The sequence below is a fragment of the Neophocaena asiaeorientalis genome, unplaced genomic scaffold, assembly GCF_003031525.2.
Source record: "Neophocaena asiaeorientalis asiaeorientalis breed wild unplaced genomic scaffold, Neophocaena_asiaeorientalis_V1.1 scaffold82, whole genome shotgun sequence".
NCBI lineage: Eukaryota > Metazoa > Chordata > Mammalia > Artiodactyla > Phocoenidae > Neophocaena > Neophocaena asiaeorientalis.
The window spans coordinates 5,543,586-5,567,388 of NW_020173068.1; the positions used below are offsets into that span (position 1 = coordinate 5,543,586).

The window sequence follows — 23,803 nt, forward strand, 5'->3', positions numbered from 1 at the left end:
TATGTTGGTATTTCAGATCGTTGTGACTATTTTTCTTTTATAGAAATTTCTGATTTCCATTCCTTTTTTTCTCTACAGTTGGTGCTGACAAAAGGGTGCCAGCAATGCCTGGATCGCCTGTGGAAGTGAAGATACAGTCAAGATCCTCACCTCCCACCATGCCACCCCTCCCACCAATAAATCCCGGAGGACCTAGGCCAGTGTCATTCACTCCTACAGCATGTGAGACCTCTTAATTACTTGGGTTTGTGGTTCACAGTGATATTTGGATCTAAATGAATGTCATTAAGCCTACTATATATACTACTCAGCATTTTTAAAATGGCTGTTAACACACACACATGTGTCTTGGTTGTTTCTTTTCTAAGTTGCTTTTTCCCTCTGAGAATAGTACATAGCTGATTTAGGTATTTGGAAATCTAGTAGTCTAAATATTTTGTTTTCATACTTTTTGGCTTGTAAGTATCTATTTTAATTTCTTTGGCTCTAAAATAATGAATTTAAATTATTATATTGATTAATAGGATTCAAAGTAAGTTTCATAAAATGAATGAACTATACTCCAGAACTGTCATGCTAAGGCTTTTTACAAAAAAAATTGATTATTTTATTAGTTTACTAGGGCTGCTGTAAGAAAATACCAAAGACTAGGTGGCTTAAACAACAGGAATTAATTTTTTCACAGTTCTGGAGGTTAGAAGTCCAAGATCAAGATGTCAGCAGGTTTGGTTTCTTTGGAAGCCTCTTTCCTTGTCTTGCAGATAGCTGCCTTCTTGCTCTGTCCTCTCATAGCCTTTCCTTGTGCATGTGCATCCTTGGTGCTTCCTCCTCTTCTTATAAGTACAACAGTCATATTGGATTAGGACTTAGGCAGATGACCTCATTTAACCTTTAAGGGCCCTATCTCCAAATATAGTCACATTCTGAGGTATGGGGGGTCACAACTTCAACATAGGAGTTTGGGAGGGGGATACAATTTAGTCCATAACAAATATATTAGACAATAAATAAAAGTTGTTCAGCCTTGCTAGTCACCAAGGAAATGCAAACTAAAACCCAGTGTAGTACTACATATACCCACAAGAATGTTCAGAACAAAAAAGAATATCAAGTTTTGGAGTATGTGTGGAGCAACTTGAACAATCGTACATTGTTTATGAGAAAAAATTTTGGTAGTATCTACTAAAGCTGAATTTCCCCAAACCCTGTGACTCCGCAAATTTAGTCCTAAAACCTCAATTTAAAAAAGAAGGTTTAATTATTTATTGCCCCAAAACATTTGAAATTGAGTAACTGGCAGCTGTAACAATTTGAGCCAAAGTTTATGAAATGAAGTTTGATACCCTTTTTTCTTAAATTGTATTTTTTATCTCAAAGTTAAACAGCCTTAGATAAAGATACTATCTTGAAGTGAAACAGATTTAAACCCAGGCTGTCATTCAGATTTCAAGATACAGACAGTCGGGGTGTGTGTGTGTGTGTGTGTGTGTGTGTGTGTGTGTGTATGTGTGTGTAGTCAACCCTTTTGACCCCCATATTTGACTATTTAGGGCTGAATATGTTTTATTTCAGAAAATGTGATCATACACTTGCACTGAAGAAATTGTAAAACAGCCCGTGTAAGTGTCAGGGTGGCGAAAAGCATAGTAATGTATTATTTTTACAGGTTGCTTCAAAAGAGGGCAGCTCTCCAATGGCAATGGACCTTTCTGTGAACACAAAGAAATGGTACACCATTGCAGCTGACTTTCTGTATTGCTGAGGTTGAGTGTTGAGCCTTCCTTTCCAGTAGCTCTAGCATCCTTCACTGGGAGACACAGTAGAGACACCCTCTTTTTCTCAGCCTGTTAACCTTTTATGCAGTGAGCCATACACATACAGCATACACAGTTCATAGCAGCTTAGCTAATTATGATATACACAGATGTGTGTTTAATCAAGAAGTAGACAGTCTTTCAAGGCAGTATAATACAGAAAGAAATAAGTATAATTTGGTAAGTAAAATAATGGAAGCATGTACATGGGCAGCACAGAGCAAAGTTATTAAATCTAGTAGGAGCAGCGGAGTCTGTCAAGTAATGCTTCTTAATACAGGTGATATGTTTTTAGACTTAGTTTTACTTTCTTAAATTTTCAAGCCTGGATATGATTAAATGAAAAATCTGTTGACACTTAGGCACTAGGTAATTTTATTTCATTCATCAGGGAAGAAGGAGCTTTGCCTCCAAGAACATAGCTCTAGAGTTGTGTTCCAAATTAAAACTACAAGAAATGACTGTTAAGAACAATGGGCAGGGACTTCCCTGGTGCTGTAGTGGTTAACAATCCACCTGCCAATGCAGAGGACACAGGTTCGATCCCTGGTCCTGGAAGATCCCACATGCCACGGAGCAACTAAGTCCGTGCGCCACAACTACTGAGCCCGTGCGCTTAGAGCCCGTGCCCTGCAACAAGAGAAGCCACCTCAGTGAGAAGCCTGCACACCACAACAAAGAGTAGCCCCAGCTTGCCGCAGCTAGAGAAAGCCCCACATGCAGCAACAAAGACCCAAGGCAGACAAAAATAAAAATAAATACATAAATTTATTAAAAAAACAAAAAAGAACAGGCAAATAGGAAAACTGTAATTTATCACATGTATTATAATTTGAGCAGAAATATAGAATGGAAGTGTCCCATATGGTATCTAGAAAATGCTATATTGAATGACCAAGAATTTGGCACTGTCAAGGCAGAGAAAAACTGATTTTAATGGACATGAATATTCTGAGTGGTCAAAGAGATACATATCTCATTGCAGGAACAGGTCATTAAACCTATAGCCTAGAAAAAAACATTTCTCACATTAACACAACTCTCTACTTTCTGATTATCTTGTTTAAATGCTATATATATTTTTTTTAATATAAATTTATTTATTTAATTTATTTTTGGCCGCATTGGGGTTTTGTTGCTGCGTGTGGGCTTTCTCTAGTTGTGGCGGGCAGGGGCTACTCTTAATTGCAGTGCGTGGGCTTCTCATTGCAGTGGCTTCTCTTATTGTGGAGCATGGGCTCTAGGTGCACGGGCTTCAGTAGCTGTGGGATGCAGGCTCAGCAGTTGTGGCTCGTGGGCTCTAGAGCACAGGCTCAGTAGTTGTGGTGCACAGGCTTAGTTGCTCTGTGGCATGTGGGATCTTCCCAGACCAGGGCTTAAACCCATGTCCCCCACATTGGCAGGTGGATTCTTAACCACTGTGCCACCAGGGAAGCCTCCAGATGCTATATTTAAATTGACTGCTTAAATTCTTTGGGAACCTGAGGTTGGGAAGGAGGTGTCACATAAAAGATGGGCATGAGTGTCCAGTCATTGGAAATACATATTCTACCAGACTTCTCTCATGCAGCCTATTGCAAGAAGTCTTAAAAACTACCCATCCCTCCCCTTGGCACCTGTAGAATCTAGATGTCCCTTCTCTTTGCTCTTGTAGCACTAATACTCTTCTAACACTTCGTTATTCTGTTACCATTTTTTACCTGGCAACCTGTCTCACTATAAAGCAACATTGCTGAGGGCTGAAAACATGTCTTGTGTACTCTTTTAACATGTGATTTACAAAATTCAAATGAATAAATGAAGGCAAATGCAAAAAAAGAAGAAATTAGCAGAGATCCTTATGTTTTGCACTTAAACCAAGTCTTTCTTTTAGTGAGCAACGGCATCAACCATTCTCCTCCCACCCTGAATGGTGCCCCATCACCACCACAGAGATTCAGCAATGGTCCTGCCTCTTCCACATCATCTGCACTAACAAATCAACAGTTGCCAGCCACTTGTGGTGCCCGGCAGCTCAGCAAGTTGAAACGTTTCCTCACCACTCTGCAACAGTTTGGCAATGACATCTCACCTGAGATTGGGGAGAAGGTGCGGACTCTTGTTCTAGCACTGGTGGTAAGTACATCACTGTCGACAGCTGCTTGAGTATATGGCTCAGAACTGAAGCCAGCAGAGAGGTTGTACATACTTCTCCTCATTCCCTAACTTGTAGCAGTGTGGCAGATTCTACAGTCTAGATTAGTTTAACTTGTATAATAATGTTGAATCATGGATTTCAGTTGTGGATAATGTTTATCAAAGAAACAAAAGCAAAATCTATAAGGTTTACCGTATTGTTTCTTTTTTTTTTTTTTTTTTTTTTTTTTTTTTGGTACATTCCGGACATGCAGGCTCAGCGGCCATGGCTCATGGGGCCCAGCCACTCTGCGGCATGTGGGATCCTCCCGGACCAGGGCACGAACCCGTGTCCCCTGCATCGGCAGGTGGACTCTCAACAACTGCGCCACCAGGGAAGCCCTACCATATTGTTTCTTATGGTATCAATTTAATTCCGATAAACAACTTTGAATTTCTCTTAAAAGTGAGTTTCAACAGGCCCACTAAGGTTCAACTAAGTTTTGTTCCTTAATATATTTAGTGCCTGGTGCATTGTTTCCAAACCAGAGAAAAAAGACAAATGGTTTAATTTTCAAATTACAAGTTTTGTGGTCTAAATAAATAGTATCAAATGGATTACATTCTTCAGCTCCTCGTGCAAATACAATTTCTTTAGGATTTTCAAGGAACAAATTTTTTTTCCATACTGAGTGGCGAATCCATGATATAAGGTAGTGATCTTCTTACATTGACAGCTGGGAGAGGTTTGACTCTTAGTGTATATAAGGGACGAGCTTCCAGTTCTTAATGTTTGTAAATTGAATTCCTCAAGATTTACCTCAACTAAAAGCACACTGTGCTCCTGCATATTACCCTCTGTATGTGATAAAGATGAATCACAGTACTAAACTTTTACCAGGCAGTTCTCAAAGTGTAGTTAGGGACCCCTAGGATTTCTTGAGACCCTTTTTGGAAGTCCAGGAGGTCAAAAACATTTTCATAATAATACTAAAATGTTACTTGCCTTTTGACTCTTATTCTCTCATGACTGTATTGTGGAATTTTCTAGAGGCTGCATGACATAGGATGTTGAAACAGGTTAAATGCAGAAGCAAATTAGGAGAATCCAGCTCTCTTTAATTAAGCTAGATAGCAGAGAGATTTGCAAAACTGTACAAACAGTGCCATTCACCTTACTACATTTTTTAACCATTTTTTAAAATTGAAGGATAGTTAATTTACAGTGTTGTGTTAGTTTCAGGTGTACAGCAAAGTGAGTCAGTTATATTCTTTTTCAGATTCTTTTCCATTATAGGTTATTACAAGGTATTGAATATGGTTCCCTGTGCTATACAGCAGGTCCTTGTTATGTATCTATTTTATACATAGTAGTGCGTATCTGTTAATCCCAAATTCCTAATTTATTCCTTTCCCACTTTCGCTTTTGGTAAACATAGTTTGTTTTCTATGCCCGTGAGTCTATTTCTGTTTTGTAAACAAATTCATTTATATCATTTTTTAAGAGTCAACATTTAAGTGATAATTGGAATTCCCTGGCAGTCCAGTGGTTAGGACTCTGTGCTTTCACTGCTGTGGGCCATGGTTCCCCTGTTTGGGGAACTAAGATTCTGCAAGCTGCGCCACACAGCTAAAAAAAAAAAAAATTTCAGTGATATTGTATGCTATTTGTCTTTCTCTGCCTGACTTACTTCACTTAGTATGATAATCTCTTTCTAGATCCATCCATGTTGTTGCAAATGGCATTATTTCATTCTTTTTTATGACTTAGTAATATTCCATTGTGTGTATATGCTGCATCTTCTTTATCCATTTATCTGTTGATGGACATTTAGGTTGTTTCCATGTCTTGGCTATTGTAAATACTGCTGCTGTGAACATAGGGGTGCATGTATCTTTTCAAAATATAGCTTTGTCCAGATATATGCTCAGGAGCATATGACAACTCTATTCCCACCAACAGTGGGAATGTAAAAGAAAAAGAAGGTTTCCTTTTTCTCCATACCCTCTCCAGCATTTATTATTTGGAGACTTCTTAATGATGGCCATTCTGACCAGCATGAGATGGCTCCTCATTGTAATTTTGATTTGCATTTCTCTAGTAATTAGCAGTGTTGAGCATCTTTCCATGTGCCTGTTGGCCATCTGTATATCTTCTTTGGAGAAACGTCTATTTTGGTCTTCTGCCTATTTTTTTTTATTGGGTTTTTTTTTTGATATTAAGCTATATGAGCTGTTTGTATATTTTGGAGATTAATCTCTTGTCAGTTGCATTGTTTGCAAGTATTTTCTCCCAGCCTGTAGATTGTCTTTTCATTTTGTATATGGATTCCTTTGCTGGGCAAAAGCTTTTAAGATTAATTAGATCCCATTTGTTTATTTATTTTTTTATTTCCTTACTCTAGGAGATGGATCCAAAAATATATTGCTGTGATTTATGTCAAAGAGTGTTCTGCCTATGTTTTCCTCTAGGAGTTTTACAGTATGCAGTCTTATATTTAGGTCTTTAATCCATTTTGGGTTTATTTTTCTATATGGTGTTGGAGAATGTTCTAATTTCATTCTTTTACATGTAGTTGTCCAGTTTTCCCAGCACCACTTATTGAAGAGACTGTCTTTTCTGCGTTGTATATTCTTGCCTCCTTTGTTGTAGATTAGTTGACCATAAGTGCATGGGTTTATTTCTGGGCTTTCTGTCCTTTTCCATTGATCTGTGTGTCTGTTTTTGTGCCAGTACCATACTTTTTTGATTACTGTAGCTTTGTAGTATAGTCAAGTTAGGGAGTGTGATTCCTCCAGCAGTGTTTTTTCTCAAGATTGTTTTGGCTATTTGGGATCTTTAGTGTTTCCACACAAATTAAAAATTTTTTTGTTCCAGTTCTGTGAAAAATGCCATTGGTGATTTGATAGGGATTGCATTGAATCTGTAGATTTCCTTGGGTAGTATGGTCATTTTAACAATATTCATTCTTCTAATCCAAAAACAAGGTATATCTTTGCATCAGTTTGTCATCTTCAGTTTCTATCATCGGTGTCTTGTAGTTTTGGGGTACAGGTATTTTCCCGCCTCAGGTACATTTATTCCTAGGTATTTTATTCTTTTTGATGTAGTGTTAAATGGGATTGTTCGCTTAATTTCTCTTTCTGATATTTTGTTGTTAGTGTATAGAAATGCAACAGATTTCTGTATATTAATTTTGTATCCTGCAACTTTATTGAATTCATTGATGAGCTCTAGTATTTTTCTGGTAGCATCCTTAGGATTTTCTGTATGTAGCATCATGTCGTCTGCAAACAGTGACAGTTTTACTTTTACTTTTCCAGATTGGATTCCTTTTATTTTTTTTTCTTCTCTGATTGCTGTGGCTGGGACTTCCAAAACTATGTTGAATAAAAATGGCAAGAGTGGAAATCCTTTTCTTGTTCCTGATCTTAGAGGAAATGCTTTCAGCTTTTCACCCTTGAGTATGCTGTTAGGTGTTGGTTTGTCATATATGGCCTTTATTATGCTAAGTATGTTCTCTCTGTGCCCACTTTCTGAAGAGTTTTTATCATAAATGGGTGTTGAATTTTATCAGAAGCTTTTTCTGCATCTGTTGAGATGATCATATGGTTTTTATTCTTCAGTTTGTTAATGGGTGTATAACATTGATTAATTTGTGGTGACCATGGTGTATAATCCTTTTAATGTATTGTTGGATTCTGTTTGCTGGTATTTTGTTGAGGATTTTTGCATCTGTGTTCATCAGTGGTATTGGCCTGTAATTTTCTTTTTTTTTTGTAATATCTTTATCAGGGTGATTGTGACCTCATAGAATGAGTTTGGAAGTGTTCCTCCCTCTGCCATTTTTTGGAATAGTTTCAGAAGGATAGGTATTAACGCTTCTTTAAATGTTTGGTATAATTCACCTGTGAAGCTATCTGGTCTTGGACTTTTGTTTGTTGGGAGTTTTTAAGTTGCTTATTTAATTTCTTTTTTTTTTTAATTTTATTTATCTTTGACTGTGTTGGGTCTTTGTTGCTGCGTGCGGGCTTTCCCTAGTTGTGGCAAGTGGGGGCTACTCTTTGTTGCGGTGCATGGGCTTTTCATTGCGGTGGCTTCCCTTGTTGCGGAGCACGATCCCTAGAGCATGCGGGCTTCAGTAGTTGTGGTTCACAGGCTCTAGAGCACACACTCTGTGGTTGTGGCTCACTGGCTTAGTTGCTCTGCGGCATGTCGGATCTTACCGGACCAGGGATCGAGCCCATGTCCCCTGCATTGGCAGGCAGGTTTTTAACCACTGCGCCACCGGGGAAACCCCAGGTTGCATATTTAATTTCATTACTGGTAATTGGCTGGTTCATATTTTCTGTTTCTTCCTGGTTCAGTCTTGGCAGGTTGTACATTTCTAAGAATTTGTCCATTTCTTCTAGGTTGTCCATTTTATTGGTATATAGCTGCTCCTAGTAGTCTCTTAAGATCCTTTGTGTTTCAGTGGTGTCAGTTGTAACTTCTCCTTTTCTGATTTTATTGATTTGGGCCCTCTCCCTTTTTTTTCTTGATGAGGCTGGCTAAAGGTTTATCAATTTTGTTTACCTTTTCAGAGAACCAGTTTTTAGTTTCATTGATGTTTTCTGTTTTGTTTTTCTTTTAGTCTCTACTTCATTTATTTCTGCTGTGATCTTTATGATTTCATTCCTTCTACTAACTTTGGGTTTTGTTTGTTCTTCTCTAGTTGCTTTAGGTGTAAGTTTAGGTTGTTCATTTGAGATTTTTCATGTTTCCTGAGGTAAGCTAATATCACTATAAACTTTCCTCTTAGAACTGCTTTTGCTGCGTCCCATGGGTTTTGGATTGTTATGTTTTCATTTTCATTTGCGTCTAGGTATTTTTTGATTTCCTCTTTGATTTCTTCAGTGATCCATTGGTTGTTCAGTAGCATGTTGTTTAGCCTCCATGTGTTTGTGTTTTAAAAGATGCTTGATATGATTTCAGGTTTCTTAAATTTACCAAGTCTTGCTTTCTTGCCCATCATGTGATCTGTCCTGGAGAATGTTCCATTTACACGTGAAAAAAATTTGTATCCTGCTGCTTTCAGATGGAATGCCCTGTAAATATCAATTAAGTCCATCTGGTCTAATGTGTCATTTAAGACCTGTGTTTCCTTACTGATTTTCTGTCTGGATGATCTGTCCATTGATGTAAGTGGGGTATTAAAGTTCCCCACTATTATTGTGTTACCGTCAGTTTCTCCTTTTATGTCTGTTAACATTTGCCATATAAATTGAGGTGCTCCTATGTTGTGTGCATATGTATTTACAATTAATTGTTCTATCTTCTTCTTGGATTGATCCTTTGATAATTATGTTTGTTTGTTTGGTTTTTTTTGGCCACACTCCTTAGCTTGTGGGATCTTAGTTCCTTGACCAAGGATTGAACCCAGGGCCTCGGCAGTGAGAGCACGGAGTCCTAATTACTGGACCACTAGGGAATTCCCAGTCATAGCCTTTTTCTTTCTTTCTTTTTTTAAAAAATATTTATTTGTTTATTTTATTTATTTGGTTGCACCAGGTCTTAGTTGCAGCAGGCATGTTCCTTAGTTGCGGCTTGGTGGCTTCTTAGTTATGGCACGCAAACTCTTCATTGTGGCATGCATGTGGGATCTAGTTCCCTGACCAGGGATCGAACCCAGGCCTCCTGCATTGTGAGCGTGGAGTCTTCCACTGCAACACCAAGGAAGTTCCCACATTCTTTATTTTAAAGTCTCTTTTGTCTGATATGAGTATTGCTACTCCAACTTTCTTTTGATTTCCATTTGCGTGGAATACCTCTTCCCATCTCCTCACTTTCAGTCTGTATTTGTCTCGAAATCTGAAGTGAGTCTCTTGTAGGCAGCATATATATGGGTCCTGTTTTTGTATCCATTCAGCAGTCTGTCTTTTGGTTGGAGCATTTAGTCCATTTATATTTAGAGTAATTATTGATATGCATGTACCTATTGCCATTTTGTTAATTGTTTTGGATTTGTTTTTGTAGGTCTTTTTTTTTTTTTAGCGCCACCAGGGAAGCCCTGTAGGTCTTTTTTTCACCTTCTTTTGTTCTCTTCTGTGATTTGATGACTATCTTTAGTGTTGTGTTTGCATTCTTGTTTCTTTTTTGTATGTATATTTATTATAGATTTTGTATAGCAGCCTGTATATATAGGTTTTTGTATAGCAGGTTTTTGTATAGCAGGTTTTTGTATAGCAGCATATATATATATATATATACATGCTTGTTTTAAGTTGCTGATCTCTTACTTTCAAATGGGTTTTAGATACCCTGCATTTGTACTCTGCTCCCCTCATGATTATTGTTTTTGATATTATATTTTACATCTAATTGTTCTGTGTGTTTCTTTTGTTTTTAAAAATTTATTTATTTTATTTATTTATTTTTGGCTGCGTTGGGTCTTTGTTACTGTGCGTGGGCTTTCTCTAGTTGTGGTGAGCAGGGCTTACTCTTAGTTACAGTGCGCGGTCTCCTCATTGTGGTGGCTTCTCTTGTTGCAGAGCACAGGCTCTAGGCCTGCGGCTTCATTAGTTGTGGCACACAGGCTCAGTAGTTGTCGCTTGCAGGCTCTAGAGCGCAGGCTCAGTAGTTGTGGCGCGTGGGTTTAGTTGCTCTGCAGCATGTGGGATCTTCCGGACCAGGGCTTGAACCCATGTTCTGTGCATTGGCAGGCAGATTCTTAACTACTGTGCCACCAGGGAAGTCCATTTTGTGTGTTTCTTTTTTTCTTTTTTTTTCTTTGGTACACGTCGTGCCTCTCACTATTGTGGCCTCTCCCGCTGCAAAGCACAGGCTCCGGACGCACAGGCCCAGCGGCCGTGGCTCACGGGCCCAGCCTCTCCACGGCATGTGGGATCTTCCTGGCCCGGGGCACGAACCCATGTCCCCTGCATTGGCAGGTGGATTCTCAACCGCTGCGCCACCAGGGAAGCCCCTTCTTTTGTCTTTTAACTACCTCCCCAGTAGCTTTGTATATGGATGATTACCTACCTTTTTTGTATTTTTGCCTTTACCAGTAAGCTTTTCCATTTCATAATTTTCTTGTTTCTAATTGTGGCCTTTTCTTTTCTGCCTAGGGAAGTTCCCTTAGCATTTGTCATAAAGCTGGTTTAGGGTGCTGAATTCTTTTAGCTTTTGCTTGTCTGTTAAGCTTTTGATTTCTCCACCAAATCTGAATGAGAGCCTTGCTGGGTAGAGTATTCTTGGTTGTAGGTTTTTCTCTTTTATCACTTTAAGTGTATTGTGCCACTCCCTTCTGGTCTGCAGAGTTTCTGCTGAAAAAAATCAGCTGATAGCCTTATTAGGAGTTACTTTGTGTGTTGTTGCTTTTCCCTTATTGCTTTTAATATTCTCTCTTTATCTTTAATTTTTGTCATTTCGATTACAGTGTGTTTTGCTGTGTTTCTCTGCAGGTTAGTCTTGTATGGCAGGGGTCCCCAACCCCTGGGCCATGGACCAGTAGCAGTCCGTGGCCTTTTAGGAGCTGGACTGCACGGCAGGATGTGAGTGGCAGGAGAGTGAGCTAAGCTTCATCTGCCACTCCCCATCGCTCGCATTAGTGCCTGAACCATCCCATCTCCCACCCCGCCCCCTGTGGAAAAATTGTCTTCCATGAAACCAGTCCATGGTGCCAAAAAGGTTGGAGACTGCTGCTGTATGGGACTCTGTACCTCCTGGACTTGGGTGACTATTTCCTTTCCCAGGTTAGGGAAGTTTTCAGCTATTATCTCTTCACACATTTTCTCAGGCCCTTTCTCTCTTTTTCTACTCCTTCTGGGTCCCCTGTAATGCAAACATTAGTGCGCTTGATGTTGTTCCAGAGGTCTCTTACACTGTCTTCATTTCTTTTCATTCTTTTTTCTTTTTGACGGCAGTGATTTCCACTACTCTGTGTTTCAGCTCACTGATCCATAATTCTGCCTCGTTTAGTCTACTGTTGATTCCTTCTAGTGTGTTTTTCATTTCCGTCATTATATTCTTCTGTTTGGTTGCTCTTTATATTTTCTAATTCTTTGTTAAAAACTGCTAGTTTATTGCTCTCTGCATACATTTTCCTCCCAAGTCCTGTGATCATCTTTATGATCATTACTCAACTCTTTCTTGGGTAGATTGCCTATCTCCACATCACTGGTTCTTCTGGGGTTTTATCTTGTTCCTTTGTCTGAAACATTCTACTGTCACCTCATTTTTTTAATGTTTATTTATTTGTCTGTACCAGGTCTTAGTTGCAACACATGGGATCTTCAATGCCATGTGCGGGATCTTTTACTTGCAGCAAGCATGCAGGATCTTTTTTTTTTTTAGTTGCAGCATGCAGGGTCTTTAGGTGTGGCATGCAAACTCTCAGTTGCAGCATGTGGGATCTAGTTCTGTGACCAGGGATCGAACACTGGCCCCCTGCATCCAGAGCGCAGAGTCTTAGCCACTGGACCACCAGGGAAGTCCCCACCTCATTTTGTCTAAATTGCTATTTGTATTTTTATGTATGTGATAGGTTAGTTATGTTTCTCAGCTTTAGAGAAGTGGTCCTCTGTAGGAGATGTCCTATGTGTCCCAGCAATGCACTCCCCTCTCATCACCCAAGGGCCACAGGCCAGCTGGTCCCAGGGTAGTGTCTCGCCTGCGTTTGCAGAGTTGCAGCAAAAATCTGTATCCACCAGAAGTGCTTGAAGTTATTGCCTTTTTGAAGAAAAACATACTTCTGGCAGCAAATTGCATCTCTTGTGGAATCTTGCTTGACTTCAGTACCACAGCCAACACCATGCTGCACCAAATCTGTATGCTACATTTTTGAGATAAGTACAGTTATTTTGAAATGAGTTAATAATAAATATTGTTTAAATTCTCAGTTTTAATTTCAGATATAATGATTATCAATAGATGTAACCCATATTAATTAGAGGGATTATGAGACTAAAATGTTTATGAACTGCTGCTTTTTTTTTTTTTTTGTGGTACGTGGGCCTCTCACTGTTGTGGCCTCTCCCGTTGCGGAGTACAGGCTCCAGACGCGCAGGCTCAACGGCCATGGCTCATGGGCCCAGCCGCTCCACGGCATGTGGGATCTTCCCGGACCGAGGCACGAACCCATGTCCCCTGCATTGGCAGGCGGACTCTCACCAACTGCGCCACCAGGGAAGCCCTGAACTGCTGTTTTAAAAGATGATTCAGTATTGTACAGAGGAAACCACTTTCATACAAGGCAAAATGACTTTTTCCTCATTTGAGATTCTATCCCTGTTGTTTTGTATAACTGTAGGTGGTTCATTGTCATTGCTGTATAATGTTTCATTGTAGGAATATACAGTTTATACTTTTTTTTTTTTATAAATTTATTTATTTTATTTATTTATTTTTGGCTGTGTTGGGTCTTTGTTTCTGCACATGGGCTTTCTCTAATTGCGGCGAGCGGGGGCCACTCCTCGCTGTGGTGTGCAGGCTTCTCATTGCGGTGGCTTCTCTTGTTGCGGAGCACGGGCTCCTGGCACGCAGGCCTCAGTAGTTGCAGCACACGGGCTCAGTAGTTGTGGCTCGCGGGCTCCAGAGCACAGGCTCAGAAGTTGTGGTGCACGGGCTTAGTTGCTCCCCAGCATGTGGGATCTTCCCGGACCAGGGCTCAAACCCATGTCCCCTGCATTGGCAGGTGGATTCTCAACCACTGCACCACCAGGGAAGCCCCAGTTTATACTTTTTGATGGACATTTGAGTTGTTTATATTTTGAGGCAGCATCAGGGGTCCCCCAGTACCACCCCCATGTCTTGAGATTTGCTAGAATTGTCCGGACTTGGCATATAGTTGTGCTCACAGCTAAGTTGTTTTTTTTTTTTTTGGGCTGCAACAGGTCTTAGTTGCAGCCCACAGGATCTTTGTTGAGGCATGCGGGATCTTTCATTACAGCATGCAGGCTCTTCATTGTGGTGCACAGGCTTCTCTTTAGTTGTGGCATGCAGGTTTTCTCTTCTCTAGTTGTGGCGCGCAGCTTCCAGAGCACGTGAGCTCTGTAGTTTGTGGCACACGGGCTCTAGATGAGGCGCACGAGCTTAGTAGTTGTGGCACGCGGGCTTAGTTATCCTGCAGCATGTGGGATCTTAGTTCCCTGATGAGAGATCAAACCTGCATCCCCTGTATTGCAAGGCAGATTCTTTACCACTGGACCACCAGGGAAGTCCCTAAGATTTAATACAGAGGCATAATAAAGGTACACAGCTGGGGCTTCCCTGGTGGCGCAGTGGTTGGGAGTCCGCCTGCTGATGCAGGGGACACAGGTTCGTGCCCCGATCCGGGAAGATCCCACATGCTGCGGAGTGGCTGGGCCCGTGAGCCATGGCCACTGAGCCTGCGCATCCGGATCCTGTGCTCCGCAGTGGGAGAGGCCACAACAGTGAGAGGCCCGCGTACCGCAGGAAAAAAAAAAAAAAGATACACAACTGGATCAAAAAGGTGAGAAACACAGTTGGGATCCGGAGGAATCCATATATAGACTTCCTTTTTCTCCTCTATGAACAGTCACACAGAGTTTACTCTTCCCCCAGCAGTGAAAATACAGCAACTTATGTATGATGTTTCTGCCCAAGGAACCCCATTAAACCCTCAATGCCCAAGGTTTTTCCTGCGGTCTGGGCACATAGGCACTCTTGGCGTAGCACCTATGAAACTCCAGACACATAGAAGGAAAAGTGGTGTTTAGCATCAATCAGAGTTTGTAAAAACAGTACCCCGATCCATTAGCGAAACTTTTTGTTTGTTTGGGGTGGGAGTGGGGTCCCTTTATTGGTCAAATTTTAGAGTATTATGGAAAAGTATTTCTGGCTCTAGACTAATAAAATTGGCCTTAAATGTCAAAATGAGTTTGAGCATAATTGGAAGCAAAGTAGCCATCAGAATGTTACGCCAATTCCAGCAGCAAATTGAGTCTACTTAATTTCAAGAGTAGAAGAAAAAAAATGACAGCTCATTTGCATGCATGCATGCGTGCACGCACGCGCGCACGCACACACACACACACAGAGAAAGTGAATTTTTTTCTAGCTATGAAGGAATATGTAGATGTAGCCAATCATCTCTTTTAAATGGCTGTGCTTGGGTTAATGTTTCTTTTTTTTTTTTTCCAAATTTTTGAAATTGTGTCATCATAAGGAGGTGGTAAAATACATATAGCACAAAATTTACCATCGTAACCATTTTTAAGTGTACAATTCAGTGGTATTAAGTATATTCATTGTTGTGCAACTATCACCACCGTCTACCTTCAGAACACTTTTTATCTTTCAAAACTGTAACTCTGTGCCATTAAACAATAATTCCCCATTTCCTTCTTTCCCCAGCTTCTGTCAGCCACCATTCTACTTGACTACTCCAGGTACCTCCTATTAGTGAAATCACATAGTATTTGTCTTTTTGTAGCTAGCTCATTTCACTTAGTGTAATGTTGTCAAGGTTTATCCGTGTTGTAGCATGTGTTACAGCTTTTTACCTTGCAAGCAGGCTTTCCTAAGGTTAGCAGTTGTAGACCAGCTATATTAACTCTTTTTTGTACAGGGGCCATTACAAATAATGAACATTTTTATTTATGGTACATGTGTGCAAGCACTGCACTGAACAATGGAATTGTGATTTCATAGAGTATACATGTATATAAATTTAGTATATAAGGTCAAATGGTTTTCCCAAGTTTTATACCAATTTATAATCTCACATACTGAGATTTTCATTCAGATCAGCGTCTTAGTCCTTTTAGGCTCTTAGAATAGAATACCATAGACTAGGTAGTTTATAAACAACCAATATTCGTCTCTCATAGTTCTGAAGGTTGCTAAGTCCAAGATCAAGGTGTCAGCAGATTCGGTGTCTCATGAGAGCCTACTTCCTGGTTCATAGATGGCCATCTTCTCACTGTTTCCTCACAGGGCGGAATGGGCAAGAGAGCTCCCTGGTGTCTTTTTTATGAGGGCACTAATGCCATTCACTAGGGCTCTGTCCTCATGACCTAGCCACCTCCAAAAGGCCTCACTTCCAAATATCAACACATTGGAAATGAGATTTCAAGATAGGAATTTTGAGGGCTTACAAAAACATATAGTCTATAGCAATTGATATTGAAACTATAAATATATTTGGAGACAATACAAGGTGAGAAATGTTTGTTAAATTTGATATCCATTCATTGTTAAAAAACAAACAGCAAACCAATTATAGCAGGAACTTCCTTAATCTGATGACAGTTGTATGTATAAAACACACTTTAGCAAGCCTATGCTAAGTGGTGAAATTTCAAAAGCTTTCCCTCTGATATTAGGAACCAGATAGGATCTCTTTTCTCTTCACTGTAATCCTGAACATCATAGCCTAGCAAATAAGATATAAGGATTGGGGCTTCCCTCGTGGCGCAGTGGTTGAGAGTCCGCCTGCCGCTGCAGGGGACACGGGTTCGTGCCCCGGTCCGGGAAGAACCCACATGCCGCGGAGCGGCTAGGCCCGTGAGCCATGGCCGCTGGGCCTGTGCATCCAGAGCCTGTGCTCCGCAACGGGAGAGGCCACAACAGTGAGAGGCCCGCGTACCGCAAAAAAATAAAAAAATTAAAAAAAGATACAAGGATTGGAGGGACTTCCCTGGTGGTCCAGTGGATAAGACTCCATGCTTCCAATGCAGGGGGCCCAGGTTCAATCCCTCATCAGGGAGCTAGATTCTGCGTGCATGCAGCAACTAAGAATTCACATTCTGCAACTAAGAGTCCACATGCTGCAACTAAGAACTCGCATGCCCAACTAAGAAGCCTGCATGCTGCAATGAAGATCCCACGTGCCCCAGCTAAGACCCAGCACAGCCAAAATAAATAAATAATACATAAATAAATAAAATATTTTTTAAAATATATAAGGATTGGAGAAACATAAATAAAACTGCCATGGGCTTCCCTGGTGGCTCAGTGGTTGAGGGTCCGCCTGCTGATGCAGGGGATGCGGGTTCGTGCCCCGGTCCGGGAAGATCCCACGTGCCGTGGAGTGGCTGGGCCCGTGAGCCATGGCCGCTGAGCCTGCGCGTCCGGAGCCTGTGCTCCGCAACGAGAGAGGCCACAAAGGTGAGAGGCCCGCGTACCACAAAAAAAACTGCCATTATTCATAGATACAATGATTGCTTTATTTGTATTGCATTTGAGCTTACCAATCCGTTATTTTTCCTTTTCTTTCCTTTCCTTTCTTTTTCTTTTCTTTCCTTTTTCTTTTTTTCTACCATCTTGTTGAAAACATTGTCTAATTTGGAGGAGAATTAACACCTTTAGATTATTATATTTCTGTATCCGTGAAAGCCTTATTTGGTCTTTTTTGTTTTATAGATTTATTTTTATTTATTTATTTTGGCTGCTTTGGGTCTTCATTGCTGTGCACGGGCTTTCTCTAGTCGTGGCTAGTGGGGGCTACTCTTCGTTTTGGTGCAAGGGCTTCTCATTGTGATGGCTTCTCTTGTTTGGAGCACAGGCAATAGGTGCTCAGGCTTCAGTAGTTGTGGCATGCGGGCTTTAGTAGTTGTGGTTCGCGGACTCTAGAGTGCAGGCTCAGTAGTCATGGTGCACGGGCTTAGTTGCTTCGCAGCCTGTGGGATCTTCCTGGACCAGGGCTCGAACCTGTGTCCCCTGTGTTGGCAGGCGGATTCTTAACCACTGTGCCACCAGGGAAGCCCTTATTTGGTCTTGTATTTATGAAAGGAATCATTAAGATTTTGGCAGGCATATGTAAATGGAACAGTAATTCCACGTGGAGGAGACTTCGTTAGCAAAGTCAGAAAAAGCCACACAGGTAGCAAGAGTTTAGTTCACCTGTGTGCATTTGGTATTTCTGGTGTGTAAGAGAAGAGGTAAGGTGCTGGTGGTCCGTAACTGTACCAGGAAGCAAGCGTGGCAGTTTCCACTGCAAGGTAAAGGTAAATGTTTTGTACTCTGGCTACTTATTTGGAGAATACACATTCTGGAAGGTAGTTTTATACCTTAAACTAGACAGTTCCTTTGACCTACCAGTATCTCTCCTTGACATTCATCTTAAGATAAGAAAATAATAAACAATGTGCACTAACATTATTTATAATGTCAAAAAAAATTGAACCACCTAAATGTTCTATAAAAGCCTGAGTAAATGACAGTACCTCAGTTTAATGGAATATGATGTAGTCATATCAAGTCTGGTTCAGAGGTATAACAGAAAGGTATACTTCTTCCTATTCCTCCTGACAAATACAGCAAAAAACCAATGGACGTTATGTATAAAACAAAAGTAAGAAAACTCTGAAAGATGGAGAGAAGAAGGCAGATTGGCTAGTGACCTTGAGACTCAAGTACACAGCAGTGAGTTCCCTTGGCTTTGTGCTGTCATCATATGTCCTGGACTGTGGTCTGGAGAAGCCAGTATTATGGAAATACTAATGAGCACAGACCAAAAGCAAACAAACCAAAACCCACAAAATAAACCCCACCTCCTTCTAGCCAAAGGACTAGGAAAGGAGCAACCGAACAAAATACAAAACTTTTGGACAAAAATCACTCTGTGGCAGTCAAACACCTCAGGAAAAAAACCACAATAATATACACCCTTCCCCCTCCCCTACAAGGCCTATTGGGGAGGCTGAGCTCCTACCCCTGCCCAGCAGTAGGGAACCCCTCTTTCCTTCTACAAATCAACAGAGGTTGAGTGGGGAGCCTGGGATTATACCCCACCTGAGAGCATCAAAGATTCTTCTCTTCCCAATGGCACACTATCAGAGGATGCCTCGAAAATAGAAGACGTAGATAAGATCTGGAGTCTTACAACATAGAACCCAAAACATCCAGGATACAGCAGAAAATCGCTTGTCATACCAAGAACTGACCATCTCAAGTGGAATGAGAAAAGGTAACCAACAAACATCAGTTAAGATGACCCAGATGTTTGAAATATGTGACGAGTTTTGAAGCAGCCATCATAAAAATGCTTCAGTGAGCAGTTATCAGCACAAATGAAGAAATACAAAGCCTCAGCAAGGAAATAGAAGATATAAAGAAGAACTAAATGGCAAGTTGAGAACTGACAAATATAATAATGAAATTAAAAACTTAGTGATGGGGACTTCCCTGGTGGCACAGTGGATAAGAATCTGCCTGCGAATGCAGGGGACACGGGCTCGAGCCCTGGTCCTGGAAGATCCCACATGCCACGGAGCAACGAAGCCTGTGAGCCACACCTACTGACCCTGTGCTCTAGAGCCGGTGTGCCACAACCACTGAGCCCACATGCCACAACTGCTGAGCCTGCATGCCTGAAGCCCATGCTCTGCAACAAGAGAAGCCACTGCAAGGAGAAGCCCGCGTGCCACAACAAAGAGTGACCCACACTCACAATGACTAGAGAAAGCCCGCGCAGCAACAAAGACCCAATGCAGCCAAATAAATAAATAAAAATTTTAAAAAACCCAGAAAAACAGCTCAGTGATGGACTCAACAATAGACTGTAGAGAACAGAGGAAAGAATCAGTGAACTTGAAGCTGGAACAATAGAAAACTACCCAGTCTATTTATTGGGAAGTCCACTACCCAATCTAAACAACATACAGAAAATAAGTAAAAAAGCATGAACAGAACCTCAGGGATTTAAAAGAGTATAACAAAAGATCTGAGTCACAGTAGGAGGAGAGAAAGAACGTGGGGCTGAAATAATGCCTGAGAAGTTCCCAAATTTAACAAAAGATCCAAGCCTACAGATTCAAAAAGGCTGAGCAGACCTCAAAGAAGACATCCCATCCCAGGAATTCCCTTGTTGTCTAGTGGTTAGGACTCCGAGTTCTCACTGCTGAGGGCCCAGGTTCAATTCCTGGTCAGGGAACTGGAATCCCACAAGCCCTGTGGTGTGGCCAAAAAAAAAGCAACAACAAAAAGACATCCCATCCCATCCCAAAAAAGTCTTGAAAGCAACAGAGAAAGCATCAGTAACCATGGATGCCAGAAGGAAGTGGCATATTTGTCAAGTGCTGGGAGAAAAGATTGTCAACCCAGAATCTTGTATCTATCAAAACATATCCTTCTTGAATGAAGGGTAGAAGGATCAAAATATTTTCACATGAAGTAAAGCTGAGAGAATTTTTCTTCAGCAGCCCTACACTAAAATAATGGCTAGGGAATTCCCTGGCAGTCCAGTGCCACGCTGTCACTGCCAAGGGCCTGGGTTCAATCCCCGGTTGGGAAACTAAGATCCCACAAGCCACAGGGCGTGGCCAGAAAAAAAAAAAAAAGCTAAAAGAGCTTCTTGGAACAGAAAGGAACGATAAAAGAAGGAATCTTAAAATATCAGGATAGGTGAAGGAAAAATGGAAAGAGTAAAAATATAGGTAAATACAATAGACTTTACTTCTCTTGGGTTGTCTAAATTATGTTTGATGGTTGAAGCAAAAATTATAACCTTGTCTGTTATGGTTGTCAGTATATATAAAGGAAATATTTAAGACAATTATTATTATAAACCGGGGAGGATAAAGGTAGATGGGGTTTCTATACTTCTTGGTCTTGATTTCAGTGGTGATAACGTTAATGTACACATGCCATGAAATGGTGTAGAACTATACACACATATTACCATGGTAGTTTCCTAGTTTTGATATTGCACTATAATTACATAAAATATAAACATTGGGGGAACCTTGGTGCAGGATACAGAGGAACCTATCTGTTATTTTTTGCAACTTCCTGTGATTATCATTGTTTCAAAATCTTAAAAGAGCCGCCACCCGGGCTGCTCCTGTAGCGATGGCTCCCTTTGTGACCTTGGTCCTGCTCGGGCTGCTCTCGCTGTCTGGCCTGAACGCTGTCCATCGTCCTCCGAAGGTTCAGGTTTACTCACGACACCCCGCAGAGAATGGAAAACCAAATTACCTGAACTGCTATGTGTCTGGGTTCCATCCACCCCAGATTGAGATTGATTTGCTGAAGAATGGGGAGAAGATGGAAGTGGAGCAATCAGACCTGTCTTTCAGCAAGGACTGGTCTTTCTACCTTCTGTTCCACACTGCGTTCACTCCCAACGGAGTGGATCAGTATAGCTGCTGCATGAAACACGTTACTCTCAGAGAGCCCAAGACAGTTAAGTGGGATCGAGACCACTAACCAGCATCATGGAGGTTTGAAGATGCCTCATTTGGATTGGACTAATTCCAAATTCTGTTGTCTTGCTTTTTATTTTTTAATTTTTTTTTAAAATTTATTTTGTTGAAGTGTAGTTGATTTATAATGTTGTGTTAACTTCTGCTGTGTAGCAAAGTGATTCAGTTATTCTTGTCTTGCTTTTTAATGCTTATATGTTTTTATGCTTTATGCATATAAATCAGAAGTTGTATTGATGTTACCGCAAATCTCATCTTCTTTATAATTCTACCTAGGGCACTACGTCTCCACGTTTGACCTGTCTTGGCAGGTAGCTGTAGTGGGGGCTCTGGCAACCTAGAGGTGGGGAAGACAGAATTTCAGGTTTAACATCAGCATCTCGGTCAAATCTGAATTCTTCAGTCTCTTCTGCATACAAAACTGGATAACAAGATAGTATGCATGTTTAGAGTAAACCTCCAATTTGTAATTTTTCTTAGAATTTTGGAAAATTTTTGAAAGATAATTTTCAGAATTATGGAAATTTATTACAGTGGATAAAACATTTTGCCATATAAAATCCATATTTACCTCTTACATCTGTTAGAGAGAGACTTGGTTGTGCCTATTTTGTTTGTTTCACTAATTAAAACAATGGTAAAACATTGTGTTCAGCTTCTCAAAGGAACAACAGCTGACTTCTCAATGTCAGTGGGATCCAGAACATAGCAGAAAGTAATCATGAATGTAGTAAAACAACTGCCTACCTAGAATTCCATACACAACAAAAGTATCTTTTAAAAAATCACAGCAAAGTAAACATCATTAGATAAAAAGTCAGATTTCAGTTCCTTTTAGATCCTTACTAAAGGAGATTCTAAATGATGCACTTCAGGCAGAGAGAAGGCCTAAAATGTGAGAAGAAAGGAAGAGCAAAGGAAATGTATCAGTTCTGTGTAAAAAGAAATCAACCTAAATAAGCACATAAACTGAATATTTAATATCTAACTAGTAGAGGGCACAGGAGCTTATGGAGTGCTAGTGATGTTTTATTTCTTGACATGGATGGTGGTTACAAGAGATTTTGCTTTGTAATTTTTTGTTAAATGTACATATTCTGCACATTTTAAAGGAATGTTATATTTCACATTAAAAATCATAAAATTAAAAAAAAATCTTAAAATATAAAAAAAATTTTAGTCTGGTGGCTTATCTATACCCATTGTCTTGTAAGATCTCTATAAGTGTTGCCCTTAGGAGCCAGTGGACTAGATTCCCTTCATACTTTGCATTCTTACATTCTGTCTTCCTCAGAAGCATCTTTCTCAAGGCTGCACTTTCACTTCTTCAGTTGGCCCTTCTGTGAAGCCTTCCTCGTCCCCCTAAGTCTGCATGCCAGTAGTGTCCTGCACACATGTACTGTGATCATACTGTAATGAATGGCTTACTTTTCAGTTTTCCCACTAGACTATGAGGAAACAACTGGGCTCTTATTTATTAAGTAACTGAATGAGAGGGAAGGATAACAGAACAATGGCCTATCTTCCCTCTCGGATAGAGGATTGCCTGGCATCTATAGTATATATAGTCTTGAGTCCGTTTCTCTAACTTAAGTTAATCTTTTCCCTCCTTTGTCCATCCATAAGAAAACTTAGTCATTTCCTTCAGTCTTTCCATAGATTTAATCTACTTGTGTTTACTGTTTGAGGCCTGATTGCATTATTTGTAGTAGGGAGTGAATAGCATTCTCTTACACTTAATTTTTATTCCCGATTGCCGGTAGAGTTGGTTGCATTGTATACCTGTCATTTACTTAAAACAAGCACTCAGCTAAGGTTTAAAAGAACATTTTTGGTATGAGATGGGGTAAACTGTACAAACATTTTCATTTAACATGGTTAAATTTGATACACTCTTCTTTCCCAAAGGGAAATATTTTAGTTTTTTCTCAATATTGTATGATACATTTGGAAAATCCAACATAATTTCACATCCAGAAATAACTACTGTTGTAATTGTCCTTCCAGATACTTAAAATACTATATAAATGTATGTGTGTTATTTTCAAAAATAGATTGTTGGAATATACTGCCATGTTTTCTGGTTTTTTACTTAGTATATTATAGACATCTTTCTTCAATGCATACAAATCTGCCCCCTACCTTAAGCATTCTGATGTATGATGGTATTACAATTTTTAATACAGTTTTGTGTTGAGGACCTATATGTTTTCCATTTCTTCTTGTTAAGAAACAATATTTTGCTGATGAATCATTTGTGTGGTACATGTTACATCTTTGAACACTTGATGATTTTATAAAAATAAATCCTAGAAGTCATCATTGTCCTTTCAGGCAAGCAAGAATTCAGATTGATGTTTTATTTTGTTTTGTTCTGAACTTATTATTTTGCTGTGTTTTAGGGAATTGAAGTAAAAATAAAAATATTTTGTGAACTTTGAAGAAAATATTTGTATTGGTACATTCCTCTTAGCAAAGGAGCTGAGAATCTTAGTTTAAAGAAAGACCTGAAAAAATACAGGGGAAGTGCTAATAACTTTCATGGGAATACTAAAATCTAACCAGTGGAAGTCTGCGCATTTGGAGGTGCTCTGATTTGCAAACAGACCACTGGAAGGTAGAAGCCATCTTTTTTTGTTGTTAACTTCTGATTTAGAGATTTAGGGAACTGATGGTTAGGAGGTAGGCAGAACCAATGAAGAAATGAACTTCTGAAGACCTGAGGC

The 23,803-nt window shown here is 40.1% G+C and overlaps 2 protein-coding genes across 3 annotated transcripts in view; both read left to right on the forward strand.

Annotated features, from left to right (window-relative positions):
* CBFA2T2 (CBFA2/RUNX1 partner transcriptional co-repressor 2) overlaps positions 1-23,803 on the forward strand; it is a 164,130-nt gene that overhangs the window by 115,388 nt on the left and 24,939 nt on the right. For both annotated transcript variants that reach the window (XM_024743180.1, XM_024743181.1), the window contains exons 2-3: positions 79-222; positions 3,688-3,929. In XM_024743180.1, the coding sequence (XP_024598948.1) occupies positions 79-222; positions 3,688-3,929 (386 nt within the window). The remainder of the gene's footprint in view (positions 1-78; positions 223-3,687; positions 3,930-23,803) is intronic.
* Positions 20,705-21,148, forward strand: LOC112398547 (beta-2-microglobulin). Its single transcript, XM_024743182.1, has one exon. It carries the CDS (start codon positions 20,725-20,727, stop codon positions 21,079-21,081), a length of 357 nt encoding a protein of 118 aa, XP_024598950.1. The 5' UTR covers positions 20,705-20,724; the 3' UTR covers positions 21,082-21,148.

What these genes read in the sequence shown, in the direction of transcription:
- LOC112398547 (XM_024743182.1), top strand. Translation starts at nt 20,725, where the DNA reads ATGGCTCCCTTTGTGACCTTGGTCCTGCTCGGGCTGCTCTCGCTGTCT.